Source organism: Anomaloglossus baeobatrachus, chromosome 6, assembly GCF_048569485.1.
Source record: "Anomaloglossus baeobatrachus isolate aAnoBae1 chromosome 6, aAnoBae1.hap1, whole genome shotgun sequence".
Classification (NCBI taxonomy): domain Eukaryota; kingdom Metazoa; phylum Chordata; class Amphibia; order Anura; family Aromobatidae; genus Anomaloglossus; species Anomaloglossus baeobatrachus.
In genome coordinates, this window is record NC_134358.1 from 193,222,969 (window position 1) to 193,238,704 (window position 15,736).

Consider the following 15,736-nt stretch of genomic DNA (forward strand, 5'->3'; position numbering starts at 1 on the left):
TGCCGCGGAATTGCTGCAGAAAACGTGTCTAACATTCCTGCTGTCATTCCCCAGTAAATCCTATGGGTTTTAAAAAATGCTGTGCGCACACTGCGTTTTTTTATACCCGTGGATTTTCCGCTGCGGAATTAATAAACATATCACTTCTTTTCCGCAGGTACCTGCGTTTTTTGCCACAGATAATTGTAAAAATCCGCGGGGACCAACCTGCGGAAAATCCGCACAAAATCATGCGGATTTCGTTGCGTTTTTTTACCGCGGGTGCGGGATTCTTTAAAAGGTTCTGTTTTTTTATTTAAGAAATAGTCACTTTCTAGTGCACACATAGCCCAATACTGTCTCTAGTGATAAAAAAAAGCCTAGTGGCCAGTGTGAAAATTGCAAGATTACGAAATTTTAAAATTTGAAATAAAAATACAGAAGGTCAATTAGAGTTTGTTTTTCTGATAATTTATTACAGGTATTGTGATTTATTTTCAAACATTCACTTTAATTACAACAAAATGACCTAATAAAGTGGCTCTAACCAAATAATACTAGCAAAAGCCTCCAGAAGTCTTACATAATAACGGTGTCTTATGAAAGCAAAGAAAAATGTGAAGATCCATATTGTGAAAAATCAAGAAAATGTGAACCAAAGCACTCGGAATATCTTGTGAGCAAATTCTGCTCTTTTAGTTTATGTGACAAATCAATAATCACAAAATATAGAACTGCACTTTTTGCTTGTATACGTTTAACGTTGCAGTAAATTTTTGTTAAGAACCTAAAAAAGTAATAATTATAAGAAAGTAAGATGTACAATACTGTAAAAGAAACAAATGGGGAAGTAGATCACTGATCAATCCATAGATGTAAAGCACAAGATAATACTATATACAGAAAACATTCAGCAGGTCTAAAATACATATATGTTACTGCAGTAAGATGGGACATATTTTCGAATGTCTATGATAATAAGTATTCGGCAGTAAGAAAAGAAATAGAGAAAGCACCCGGGTTTATAGACTACAGGCGTTAGCCTTCCAATCTGATTAACATTAATTGCACATGAAAAAATCTTGACAAAAATGCAAACAACATTGGGGAGAATGTATTAAGCTACTACCTAGACGAGCCCTTTTTACATAAAGTAGTCCCCCTAGTAACCTTGCAAAAATAAAAGTAATATGTACTCGCCTCCCGCACAAATGCTGTACCAGTACTGTCAGCACCGAGTAGCCAACAACTTTGTTATGCCCCATGTGAGTTTTGCAGCCAATCAGCATCTGCTATTCTGAAGGTGCCGGTTGCAGCATGGCAGACTTGGCATACCAATGCCATGTAGACCATCTAGCAATACCGTCACTGCAGGAAGTGCATACATGTCATTTTAATTTTACAAAGGAGACTACTTCATTCAAAAAGAGGTTGACCAGGTAGTGGACAACCCCTTTAAGGACTGTCAGAATTTTGGTGTAAAAAAATTGCAATTTTGTTACGTGGCAAAAAAAAATGAACTGGGTTAAAGTAAAAGTGCGAATAGCCAACTGCAGTCTGACAACTTTGTTACCATTTACTCTAGGAATTGGAGTAAATGATAGTACTAATCTAAAGCCTGGTTAATTGCAGGCATAGATTTCTATATCTGGAAAATTGACATCCAAAAATGTGGGAAATGGGCTCTTTAAAAATTGTGACACATTAAGATGAACCCAATTTACATTTAAAGCCTATTGTTGCAAAAAATAATTTATTCCTTGTGCATGATTTACACAAATTTTTTTTCTTTTTTCATTTTTTCCTTGGTGTGGACTCTTCCGTGCTGTATATAAGAGCTTTTTCCTATGTACTCTAAGCCAATAATCTGGAGAAAAATGTCTAAAATGGAAAAATGTCCGTCACAATTGATATGAATGTTTGTGGTTTGACCAGTGGATGGGGGACTTCGCTGTAGGATGCTATCTGGTGGTGCTCTTCCCGATCTTCAGCGAGCAGGATAAACCAAACAAAGAATGAAAGAGGTGGCACTCACCAAGTGTAGAAAGTCCTTTAAGTCTTCATAACTTAAAATACGCAGGCGGGCGGGTGGATGCAGGTCACATCTGAACGAAGGCCGTTTCGCGTGAGGCTGTGCTTCTACAGGTCAGGACATGTAGAAGGGTAGCCTTGCGCAAAACAACAATAGTCCAGATGTGAACTGCCCGCATGTTTTATGTTGTGAACAAATAAATGACTTTCTACAGTTGGTGAGTGACATCCCTTTCTGCCTCCTTGATCACAGACATTGATGGACAGTTCCTACTGCAAATTCCCTCTCTGCACTATTCTTCCTTATTCATTTGTTCTAGTGTGGTTTTACGCATCCAACATTCACAGTTAAGTATAAACCGTGATGGTCGCACCTGTCATAGATCTCCTGACCTTAGCTCCTCCTCATAGAAATATATAAGACTGATGAGTTTGGGCCAAGAGATTACCATCTAGACCGTGAATGTCAGATGTGTGAAATAATTCTACAATTTCAGAAAAAACAGGTACTGGTAGAGGGAATAAAGGCTCCTAAAATATGAGGAATATGCCAATTCTCCGTAAAACACGTACCACAAGTATGCACAAAAATTGGTCAAATGGATACATTTTAGACTGTATACTAAGCCATTATATTAAAACGGCTTAATTTGTGCCCCTGAAAAAATCCAGCGTACAGGCCTTGCACCAGAGTTAGGCCCTTTTTCGGACTTGTGTGACAAAGGGGAGCAGTTTTGTGTTAAAGGAGCCTGAAATGCAACTACAGGAACAAAAGGATTGTGTAAAATTAGAGAAGACAGCTGAAAGGTGCACAAACTCTATAAGCATTTGGTGTATTTCAACACTGCCGGTATATGATTACATGGTCTGAACATTAGATAGTTTTTGTAAATCCGCCCCAGTGGATTTGTGATTTGCATTAAAACAAAATTTAGAATGAATTACATTGAAAAGAAAAATCACAGTATAGTAACTCATTCTAACAGGACTCATCAGATAGTAAAAAGAAGTGCCAGAACAAAGCAGAGCAACACTTGTGCTCCCTACCCTTCTCTATGCCGAGGGCTGGATAGGTGTTGCTATAAGGCAGATAGCTACAACTAAATTAAACATATATACAGTCAAAAAACTAATGTTTAATATCCTCGTATACTTTTACGTCATCCAGTAGCAACAAAAATACTCAACTCTGCAATATTTATTACTGCTTTAATTGGCTTTAAACCAAGGCCTCAAGCTTTCACCATAGTAAAAAAAAAAAAAACAATGCTAAATTCTCAGCTTATAAAAGTAAACAAAATAATCAATTATTAGCAATACTCCTAGTTGAAGGAAGAAACACTTGAGGATTTGAGCTGAATTTAAAAATAAACCATTTGGAGGACAGAGGTATAAGAAAAGCTCCGCATATGTCTCTTCTATTTTCAAAGCCTTCTTATTAAATTTCTAAAACGCATGAGAAATAGTCTTGATGCCTTAAAAATGAAGTTGCATGCCAAGAATCAGTGAAGCAGTCCTTTTTTTATTTTCTAGACTTTTTTATTTTTTTTTTAATAAAGCTGTGTCAGTGGTTGAATTTAATAAATAAGTTTCTTTTGCAATCCTAGTTAATCCAATTTTCATAAAAGTTAATCTTTCTTCTTTTCCATAATATCCTTTTCTTCTTGGTCTTCATCCGTCACCTCTGAAGAGTTCTCTCTAGTTCTGTCCTCGTCTTGTTCCTCGTCGCTGCCCTCATCCGACACATTTGGATCAATTACATCCTTTCTGGTCATTTCCTCCGAGCCATCATCTGAGTCGGCCGTGCAGATTCCATAACACATGATGCTGATGACACCCAGTGGTAGGCCGAAGAGGAAGCACCCGAGCAGAGGAGAGCTCTTAAATACAGACTGGAAACAGAGAGAGACGGTTTATTGATGCTTTAAACCTAATAGAGGTCACAATGGTGTCACACACCTTAGTTATAATAAGGTAAATATATTCAAGAACAATAATGTATTACATCATACGCAGAATACTTCAATACATCAAAATAGTAGAGATGAAGATTCCCATTCACTCTGCGTCCAGCCTGGTCCTCCATGGCAGCTGGTCTACATCTCTGGCACTTATCAGGCCCCCACAATGTCAAGATGTCACATGAGGCTTATATACTAGACCTCATGCAAAGTCATGAAGTGTGTCCCACCTAAAAATCATCAGGCCTAGTAAGCACTGGAGCCTCCCAAGATGCAGGAACAAAGATGCCAGGTGCAGAAGTGAAAACCGGCTTCCATTACTAAACTGAAATGAACATACTTATATGGATGTATCCACCTTTAGCCATTCTTTATGCACTCCAATAACAAAAATCAGATATACATCTTGGGACAGGTTTAGAAACAAGTTCAGGAACTTGTAAATGTAATTACATTAAATCGTAGAAAGTGCAACTTGAAAGATCAACTTACAGGGGTTTTAGGGGAATAATTCTTTTTTTTGGTCCAATGGCTTGTACTCGCTGAAAATAAGCTTACTCAACCTCCCATCCTCCGAGACACCTTTGCGGAGCGGCACTTGTTTTGGTTGATGAGTTGTAGTGGTGACGTCATGACCATAGTACACATGAACACTGCAGCCAATCACTGGGCACAGGGGCTTGTGATGTCCATATTGAACCCATCACTGAAGAAAGAGATTGGCTGCAGGCACTGCGGTCGTGATGTTACCACTACAGTCTGCCAAATATCACAGCAGTGTTAGAGGCATCACCGGACAAGGAAGGGTCACTAATTAATGATTTTGTTTCAGTCAAAAGAGCTCAAGCCATATGGACATAAAATAAAAAATATTCCCTGAAAAAGACTAACTCTGGTGTTTCCTCCAGGTTTATTTAGCACTTTAAGCATTTCTGAATAACGTTAGCAAATGTTTCTCCACCAGATAAACCCATTAATCAGTTGAAGAACAATGTTATTACTTATGTATGTTATTTCTTATGTACTTATAAACCCCCGAACACGTTTTACTTACTACTACGGTAGATTTGGCATCATAGGCAACTCTTTTGATGCGTTGCAGAATTCCATCACCACCTTGAGCCTAAAATAATAACAAAGAAAAGTTATATAAAACTGTAATCACTCTTCTTGTAGAGTGCTATAATAGCAATTGCATGAAAGCATAGATAGTCTCAAAGAAATACAATATAAATTTATTTTCCTAAAGATTCTGTAAAAATTGCCGTTTCGTCAAATGACTGCTGTATATTGGACCTTAACCTTATTTTAATGTCCATGCTTCCAAGTCACGAAGTGTCATTTTGTTAGGTTTCAGCCATGGCTGAAACGTTGCTACATTTTTTATTTATTTTTTGTCTTTTAATTTAATGGAATGAATAAAAGATAACATTTTAACCCTTCTGCGATGCCGTAGATCCTTACACATTGCCAAAACAATTTTACAAAAAGATACTCTATAATTCCTTTGAGATGGGGCTATTTTTTATGTTGCCGTTGTGTCTTTTCTCCCCTTTGTCTGTCTGTCTATCGATCTATCGATCTAGAGAGATTATATATATCTTGCTATCTCTATATCTATATATATATATACATACATACATACATATACATACATACATATACACACACACATATACACACACTGTATATAATTTTTTTTTTTTTTTTTTGCTTTTACCAAGAAATGAGGAAAAAAAATCCAATTGGGAAGTAGTCGTTATTCTGCCACAGAATTTGTGCATTCAATATCCGGTAAAAATGACACAGCAACATTATACTTTAGGTTAGTCTGGTGACCGTGATACCAAACTTGTATACTTATTTTTATATATTAGTGGTTAAAAGAAAAGTTAAACCTTTGTAAAAAAAATAAATAAATAAATAAATAAAAATGTGTTTGCGTCATTTTTTGTGACCTTATTTTTTGTGAGGCGAGTTATAGTTTTATAGATACCATTTTTGGGTATAAAGAATATTATGATTGCTTTTAAATGAATCTTTGGGGGATACGCGTGATTACTGAAAAACATGAACTTTAACTTCTTCATTTCTTTACACTGTTCACCATATAAATTAAAGGGAACCTGTCATCAGAAATTTCGCCCAAAAGCTAAAAGATTCCCCCTCTGCAGCTCCTGGGCTGCATTCTAGGAAGGTCCCTGTTATTATTGTGCCCCATGTGAGACCAAAATAAAGCCTTTATAAAGTTCTACCTTTTTGTATGCAGCTTCTGTAAATCTGACACGGGGGCGGGCTCTCTGCCGTCCGTTATTCTGCCTCCTGGTCCTGTATGCCGCCCCCATCGCTCCTTTCCATATCTGATGCACCGCCCACTGCTCCAGCCATCCCCGCGCATGCCCAGTGCCAGTCTCACAGGACTGAGCAGTGTGACCGCTGGTGACGTGTGCGCAGGCAAGTGATTATGGGCGGGACTGTGACTGTTATCAGCAAGTACCCGCCCATAATCTCGTGAGCGCGCAAACCTCTCCAGCGGTCACACTGAGCTCAGTGTAGATGCTAGACTGTATGGGCTGCTTCCAGGGATGACGTCCCTTTGTCATGTGATAGGGGCGTGTTCAAAATACTATCACATGACAAAGGGACGTCATCCCTGGAAGCAGCCCATACAGTCTAGCATCTACACTGAGCTCAGTGTGACCGCTGGAGAGGTTTGCGCGCTCACGAGATTATGGGCGGGTACTTGCTGATAACAGTCACAGTCCCGCCCATCATCACTTGCCTGCGCACACGTCACCAGCGGTCACACTGCTCAGTCCCGTGAGACTGGCACTGGGCATGCGCGGGGATGGCTGGAGCAGTGGGCGGTGCATCAGATATGGAAAGGAGCGATGGGGGCGGCATACAGGACCAGGGGGCAAAATAACGGACGGCAGAGAGCCCGCCCCCGTGTCAGATTTACAGAAGCTGCATACAAAAAGGTAGAACTTTATAAAGGCTTTATTTTGGTCTCACATGGGGCACAATAATAACAGGGACCTTCCTAGAATGCAGCCCAGGAGCTGCAGAGGGGGAATCTTTTAGCTTTTGGGCGAAATTTCTGATGACAGGTTCCCTTTAAGTTAACTTCTGTTTACATAGACCAAACCATTAAGGATGCGGCGACATATCACCTGTATTTTATTATCCATTCTTTTTGGATGGGGAAACTAGGGCGGTTTAGTTTCTAAAACTTTTATTCCATTGTAATTATTTTTTTTCATTCCTCAAAGAACTTTCATTTGTTTGATCATTTGTACTGTATTTCTACATATGTAGTAAAAGTCGCAGTCTCCTTTGATGCCCAGCCTATTGCAGGAGAGATCACTGCTATTAGAGGCATGTATATGGCATCGAAATGCGGGGAAGAGTTTTAAGGTGTTCTCCATACCAAAAATATTGATGACCTCTCCATATTCTTTTGAATAGGATCTGTTCTGCAGGATCATTCAACTGACGCTACACACTATATGAAGCCGCAATGAACAATTGTTCTCAAATGTACTTACTTTCGGCAGATTGGTGGGGATCCGGCCCTTTTAACAATTTGTATTGTAGGTTATTTTTCCTTTTTAAGGGACATTAATTTACATTCATTTTCTTTTCTCAACTATAAAATCTGGCATAGGTATGGTATATTCTGATACAATGTGCCTCTGCACAGGTGCGTCCTAATGTATACCGAAGATCCCATACCTTCGCATGCACAGGGCAGTAACCAGGTTTGATCAATTGACTGATAAAATATATTACAGCTGTTGTGATCAGCTCAAGAAACAGCAGGTCAAGGAACCTTAACTGTCCAACCATTCCATGCATATGCTTTTATTTTACTATAAGCCATACAATATGAAGAGACTGAACAATATTAATTCCACTGATACCAAAATGTGTATCTTTAGAAGTTTACAGCTTCATGGATACCATATTGGAAGTTCTCTTTTACAAATGTGAGCGGAATCAGTACAGTAGCTCACCTCTGCCGTACCATCCAGAATGCTGTTTATGAACTGAATCAGGTCTTCGATATTTTCAATTTTCTTGTTAGGGAGAAAATACTGTTGATTGGAAGTGTTGAGTACAACAATGGTCGGTACCTGGACCTCACTGCAAATAGATACCAGCAAATATAAGTCACAGTCACGCTGCTAGTGGGGTCACTATTACTATGCGTTGCATCATATTCCGTAGAGACTTATCACCACTGTTACTATGAGGTCCAACAATCTAAATTCTCTATTAGAATGTATTTGGAGTGTGGGAGGAAACCGTAGGAAATACACACAAACTTGGGGAGAACATACAAAGTCCTTGCAGATGTTGTCCTTGGTGGTTTGATCCCTTTGACATCAGCGCTGCAAAGAAACAGTCCTAACCACTGAACACCCATGCTCTACTACAATTATGCGCGCAGGACAATGATCTACTGGGCAAATGGATACTGACCCAAGTTTTAATTAGGATACAAGTATTTAATATTGAGGCTAAAGCTATGACAGAGGTCATATGGACTACAATGTCCATATATACACAGAATCTGGTCTTTTGGATATTTTAGTAATGAATACAAACCCCAACAGAAAAATACATTTCTAAAAGAAAGGACTGCTGCCATTGAAGTCTTCCAGATTTTCTGCTTGTAATGGCTCATTCATATGAGTGTATAACAATAAGAAGGGTTATCTGATGTTTTATCGGAGAGCCCTCATACCAGTGTTATGTGGCAGGGCAGGCCAGCGCTTTTTTTCCTCATGCCGAATCGGAGAATGATGCAAGTGGCAGTGTATATCAGACTGCGCGCCCCAATTCAATTCTAAGGGTGCAAAACATTGGACTGCATGTGGATTTAATGCAAGTGTAGTCCGATTTACACAGACACAGACAAAAGAGACCAGCTGAAGCCCTGAGAGAAAGTGCGAAACGGCCATCGTCTGATGTATCGGATGGTCCGCTCCCTTTCCGCTAGCAAAAGTGTGTAATCTCCACATGTAAATAAAGAAATTCCTGCACAGCAAGAAAGCAAGAATCGGTGAGTGCCGTTTTTCTCATAATTTTATTTGGATATGTCTCCTCTAAAATGAGCACCCTGGAGCAGCATGGAAACTTGCCTGTTTACTATGGATATAATGGACATTAATCGCATAGCATGAGTAGCATAGTAGTGTTTGGAGCAGTGCCCCAGATTCTCCTCTATTTTGTGAGGTATCACCTTCTGAACCAAGATCAAGTGCAAAGGTGTCTAAGAAAGAATCTATATACCAATCACCAGTTATATGTAAAAGTTTGTCATAAAGGAGGCTAAACATAGATAAACATTAAAGGAACTTACTCCATAAGCAGGCTGTTAATGTAATCGTTGCCATCCATATGTCCAAACTGAAAGTCCCTATAGACAGATTGTAAATGAAAAAAAACAAAAAACTTGTAAGATATTTTAGATTGTCACTGGAATTTTTACGAATTTGGCTTTCAAAACACAGGTTATAACTGGGATGACAGGGGAAAAAACCCACAAAACTTTTATATTCAAGTTAATGTTAGAGTATCTTTCTTTTTCCTTTTTCGAAATATGTAAAAATAAATTTGAAGCAAAATTGTGGTAATTTCATTTAATTGTTTCCATATATGTCCCCATCTGGGTATAGCTCTGGGAAAAAAAAATTAAGAAACCACTGCAAAATTGTCAGTTTTTCTGATTTTTCTCTTTATAAGTGTATTTTTGAGTAAAGTGTAAATTGTTCTTTTATTCTATAAACTACTGACATTGTCTCCGAATTTCCAAGCAATATATTTTGTATTTATTTTCTGAAAATGAGAACTGGTAAAAATAACTAAAAAAAATGCTGGTGGAAAGCATGCCAAGCCGCATGAAATCATGGTTATTCTACAAGATACTGATTTCTGAACTCTTCCTGAGGTAAAACATTATTAGTATTGTTATTTCTAAATGATTATGAACTTGTTTTCTTTGCATTATTTGAGGTCTAAAAGCAATGCATTTTTTTTGTTATTTTGCCCTTTTCTCATTTTCAGAAAATAAATACAACATTTATTGCTTGGAAATTCGGAGACATGTCAGTAGTTTAAAGAAGAAAAGAAAAACAATTTACCTTTTGCTCAAAAATACACCTGTAAAAAGAAAAATCAGAAAAACTGAAAATATTTCAGTGGTCTCTTAATTTTTCCCAGAGCTGTATATGTCCCCCATCATGGGCTTATCTTGGTATCTATATACCCCATTCTGGGATATCTGTCCCTCATCATGGGTCCATCCTGGTATATATGGTCCCTATCCAGGTGTATAGATCCCTCATCCTGGGCCCATCAGGGTATATACTCCTCCTTCTAGGCTGCTTTTTTTTTTTCTTTAAAAAAAAACAAAAAAAAAACAAAAACAACTCTACTCGCCTTCCCTCCACTTCACCAGCATGTGGTATCCTCTTCTGATGCCAGCAACTGGCGTGTAAGCGATAAGCATAACATCACTGCCATGCGCCCCCAGTCACATGCCGACATCAGCTGCAGGCTAATCCAAAATGAAAATTCCCTGCTACCCATGCCCACAATCCTAAACATCTTCAGTGCCGGTGTCAGTAATACTAAAAATCTTCACTGTCATTTACTATCACTGACCTCGGTGTCGAAGTGTGCGAGATGATGAGTTTGGGAAGCAGTGAATATTCATTTCTTTAATGGCAGACACACATGATCGCCCTACTGCTGCTGCCGTTAGCTTTTTGCAGCAGGGGACTGTTCTCCTGTCTCCTTTGACCCCAATCCGCCGCCGCCACCACCACCACCGCTTCCTACTATCCCTGTACATTTCGGACTATAAGACGCAACCCCTCATTTTCCTCCCAAATTTGGAGGAAAAAAAAGTATATCTTATAATCTGAAAAATACGGTATACATATCTACTGTAAAAGTTGAATAGTTTGAGCCTTTTTGTGCACATGTGCATGAACTTGCGTGTGCAGTGTTCATTTTCTGGTATTAATGACATGTTAATATTATTATGCACGATAATGGTAATACATTTATGCTTTTATTCTTTATTTATTTTTTTAAGACCTAATGAAAAAGATGAAGGGAATTTTGTTTACTTACCGTAAATTCCTTTTCTTCTAGCTCCAATTGGGAGACCCAGACAATTGGGTGTATAGCTACTGCCTCCGGAGGCCACACAAAGTATTACACTTAAGTGTAAGGCCCCTCCCCTTCTGGCTATACACCCTCCCGTGGGATCACGGGCTCCTCAGTTTTAGTGCAAAAGCAAGAAGGAGGAAAGCCAATAACAGGTTTAAAGACAAATTCAATCCGAAGAAACATCGGAGAACTGAAACCATTCAACATGAACAACATGTGTACCCGAAAAAACCAAAAATCCCTAAGAAAACAGGGCGGGTGCTGGGTCTCCCAATTGGAGCTAGAAGAAAAGGAATTTACGGTAAGTAAACAAAATTCCCTTCTTCTTTGTCGCTCCTAATTGGGAGACCCAGACAATTGGGACGTCCAAAAGCAGTCCCTGGGTGGGTAAAAGAATACCTCGTGATAGGGCCGTCAAACAGCCCTGTCCTACAGGTGGGCAACCGCCGCCTGAAGGACTTGTCTACCTAGGCTGGCGTCCGCCGAAGCGTAGGTATGCACCTGATAATGCTTGGTAAAAGTGTGCAGACTCGACCAGGTAGCCGCCTGGCACACCTGCTGAGCCGTAGCCTGGTGCCGTAATGCCCAGGACGCACCCACGGCTCTGGTAGAATGGGCCTTCAGCCCTGAAGGAACCGGAAGCCCCGCAGAACGGTAGGTTTCAAGAATTGGTTCCTTGATCCACCGAGCCATGGTGGATTTGGAAGCTTGCGACCCTTTACGCTGACCAGCGACAAGGACAAAGAGTGCATCCGAGCGGCGAAAGGGCGCCGTGCGGGAAATGTAGATCCTGAGTGCTCTGACCAGATCCAACAAATGCAAACTTTTCTCAAATTGATGAACTGGATGAGGACACAAGGAAGGTAATGTGACATCCTGATTGAGATGAAAGGGGGATACCACCTTAGGGAGAAACTCAGGAATCGGACGTAGAACCACCTTGTCCTGGTGAAACACCAGGAAGGGAGATTTGCATGACAGCGCCGCTAGCTCGGACACTCTCCGAAGAGACGTGACCGCTACAAGAAAGGCCACTTTCTGTGAAAGACGAGAAAGGGAAACATCCTTCATAGGCTCGAAAGGCGGCTTCTGGAGAGCAATTAGAACCCTGTTCAGATCCCAGGGCTCTAACGGCCGCTTGTAAGGAGGGACGATATGACAAACCCCTTGCAGGAACGTGCGTACCTGAGGAAGTCGTGCTAGGCGCTTCTGAAAAAATACAGATAGCGCTGAGACTTGTCCCTTGAGGGAGCTGAGCGACAAACCTTTTTCCAAACCGGATTGCAGGAAAGAAAGAAAAGTAGGCAATGCAAATGGCCAGGGAGAAACTCCCTGAGCAGAGCACCAAGATAAGAATATTTTCCACGTCCTGTGGTATATCTTGGCGGAGGTTGGTTTTCTAGCCTGTCTCATGGTGGCAATGACCTCTTGAGATAATCCTGAACACGCTAGGATCCAGGACTCAATGGCCACACAGTCAGGTTCAGGGCCGCAGAATTCAGATGGAAAAACGGCCCTTGAGACAGCAAGTCTGGTCGTTCTGGTAGTGCCCATGGTTGGCCCACCGTGAGGTGCCACAGATCTGGGTACCACGATCTCCTCGGCCAGTCTGGAGCGACGAGGATGGCGCGGCGGCAGTCGGCCCTGATCTTGCGCAGCACTCTGGGTAACAATGCCAGAGGTGGGAACACATAAGGTATCCGGAACTGTGACCAATCTTGAACTAAGGCGTCTGCCGCCAGAGCTCGGTGATCGTGAGACCGTGCCATGAAAGCCGGGACCTTGTTGTTGTGCCGTGACGCCATCAGGTCGACGTCCGGCATCCCCCAGCGGCGACAGATCTCCTGAAACACGTCCGGGTGAAGGGACCATTCCCCTGGGTCCATACCCTGGCGACTGAGGAAGTCTGCTTCCCAGTTTTCCACGCCTGGGATGTGAACTGCGGATATGGTGGATGCTGTGTCTTCCACCCACGTCAGAATCCGTCGGACTTCCTGGAAGGCTTGCCGACTGCGTGTTCCACCTTGGTGGTTGATGTACGCTACCGCTGTGGAGTTGTCCGACTGAATTCGGATCTGCTTGCCTTCCAGCCACTGCTGGAAGGCTTGTAGGGCAAGATACACTGCTCTGATTTCCAGAACATTGATCTGAAGGGTGGACTCTTCCTGAGTCCACGTCCCTTGAGCCCTGTGGTGGAGAAACCCTGCTCCCCACCCCGATAGACTCGCGCCTGTCGTGACTACCTCCCAGGATGGTGGTAGAAAGGACTTTCCTTTCGACAAAGCGGTGGGAAGAAGCCACCACCGAAGAGATTCCTTGGCCGCCTGAGAAAGGGAGACGTCTCTGTCGAGGGACGTCGACTTCCCGTCCCATTGGCGGAGAATGTCCCATTGTAGTGGACGGAGATGAAACTGCGCAAAAGGGACTGCTTCCATTGCTGCTACCATCTTCCCTAGGAAGTGCATGAGGCGTCTCAAGGGGTGTGATTGGCCTTGAAGGAGAGATTGCACCCCTGTCTGTAGTGAACGCTGTTTGTCCAGCGGAAGCTTCACTATCGCTGAGAGAGTATGAAACTCCATGCCAAGATATGTTAGCGATTGGGTCGGGGTTAGATTTGACTTTGAAAAGTTGATGATCCACCCGAAACTCTGGAGAGTCTCCAGCGCAACGTTCAGGCTGTGTTGGCATGCCTCTTGAGAGGGTGCCTTGACAAGTAGATCGTCCAAATACGGGATCACAGAGTGACCTTGAGAGTGCAGGACTGCTACTACTGCTGCCATGACCTTGGTGAAGACCCGTGGGGCTGTCGCCAGTCCGAAAGGCAGGGCTACGAACTGAAGGTGTTCGTCTCCTATAACGAAGCGTAGGAACAAGTCCCAGCCGCGCCGCAGAAAACTGACAACAGCGGCCGGCGCGGCAGTTTCAAAGACATGTCCCCTCTCAGCAGAGCTGTAGATAGGAATGGCACCAGCGTGCAGCGCTGTTGTCCCCGGCGCACTAGCACACCCAGCAATGCTGCGGTGTGGGCGCGATATATACGGGGACACAGAGTACCTTGACGTAGCAGGGCCTGTCCCTGACGATACTCAGCTCCATATCCAGCAGAGTCTCCAGGGGCTGTGGAAGGAGCACGGTCTCAGTGCCTGGAGACCGGTAAAATCCCACTTCACCCAGAGCCCGAAGGGGGATGGGGAAGGATGCAGCATGTGGGCTCCAGCCTCCGTACCCGCAATGGGTACCTCAACCTTAACAAACACCGCCGACAAAAAGTGGGGTGAGAAGGGAGCATGCTGGGGGCCCTAGTATGGGCCCTCTTTTCTTCCATCCGACATAGTCAGCAGCTGCTGCTGACTAAACAGTGGAGCTATGCATGTATGTGTGCCTCCTTCGCACAAAGCATGAAAACTGAGGAGCCCGTGATCCCACGGGAGGGTGTATAGCCAGAAGGGGAGGGGCCTTACACTTTTAAGTGTAATACTTTGTGTGGCCTCCGGAGGCAGTAGCTATACACCCAATTGTCTGGGTCTCCCAATTAGGAGCGACAAAGAAAATATAAACTTTGCCTTCGGTAATTATTTGCCTATTTACTCACCATGTGAGCTTAATAACATGATAGTTTCACTGTTTTGGTATTTATGTTTTTTTTTTTTCTTAAACACAATGATGTTCTTTCCAATCCTAGGTACTGTAGTAGAGAGAGAGTTGTGTGTGATGCGGATTTAACTCCTGATCCAGTGCCATCACATAGGACACTAAGCTGCCAACAGGTACAGGTATGACACTTGGTGCATACTCTTAGCAATAGCTGCCATTATGTATGACACTTTGTGCACACTCTTAGCCGTAGCTGCCAACAGGTATGACACTTTGTGCATACTCTTAGCAATGGCACATAATTAAATAACACGGATGGCATCGAGGAATATTCCCAAAGAAAGACAAATCATTGCTAAACAAGTCCTCTGTCTCTGACCTGGTATCACGATCCTGTAGAGGCTGCTGTTCTCAGGCCCTATACATGCTCGATGGTGAGCACAGACAGTGTGGCCAGTAGTTCCTCTGTACCCGGCAGTGAACAGGCCATCTGTTTTCCTCCACATGTGCAGGCTTGTCTACGCTGACGTGCTGTCAGAGACCGGATGAGGCTGTGTATAACTAGCTGGAGCCTCTGCTCCTGACAGGGATGCTTGTCACAGGCAGAGGAACAGCCTTGTCTTGTCCTTGGCAGTCAGACTACATGTAAGGAGCAGCAGATGCTCGAAGAAACAGAACCCAAAGAATTTGACAAATTTGACAAGAGTTGGTTTGCATGGCAGGATGATTTCAATTAACCCTTTTTGGATACAGCTGTCCTGGCCCTGGAGGCAAAATAATATTGCAATCTTTTTTTTTTTTTATGGTCGAGGGTGGGAGGGAGTCGGTTCAGTTTTTATGGTGTTCACCGTGTAGTATAAGGGACATGCAACTGTATTCTTTATGCCAGAACGACTTCAGAGATGCAAAATGTAACAGCTTTGCACAATATAATCTCCTTATTATTTGTTTGTCACCATATTCTTACCATTGTTTTTTACTAGTTA

General features: G+C 42.2%; 1 protein-coding gene across 1 annotated transcript in view; it reads right to left on the reverse strand.

Moving 5' to 3' along the window:
* Positions 1-434: 434 nt before the first annotated feature.
* The window catches only part of TMX3 (thioredoxin related transmembrane protein 3), an 84,914-nt gene continuing 69,612 nt past the window's right edge, over positions 435-15,736 (reverse strand). The window contains exons 13-16 of the mRNA XM_075314607.1: positions 9,340-9,396; positions 7,988-8,117; positions 5,026-5,094; positions 435-3,902 (exon numbers count right to left, since the gene is read on the reverse strand). Coding sequence (XP_075170722.1) covers positions 3,639-3,902; positions 5,026-5,094; positions 7,988-8,117; positions 9,340-9,396 — 520 coding nt within the window. The 3' untranslated portion in view covers positions 435-3,638. The remainder of the gene's footprint in view (positions 3,903-5,025; positions 5,095-7,987; positions 8,118-9,339; positions 9,397-15,736) is intronic.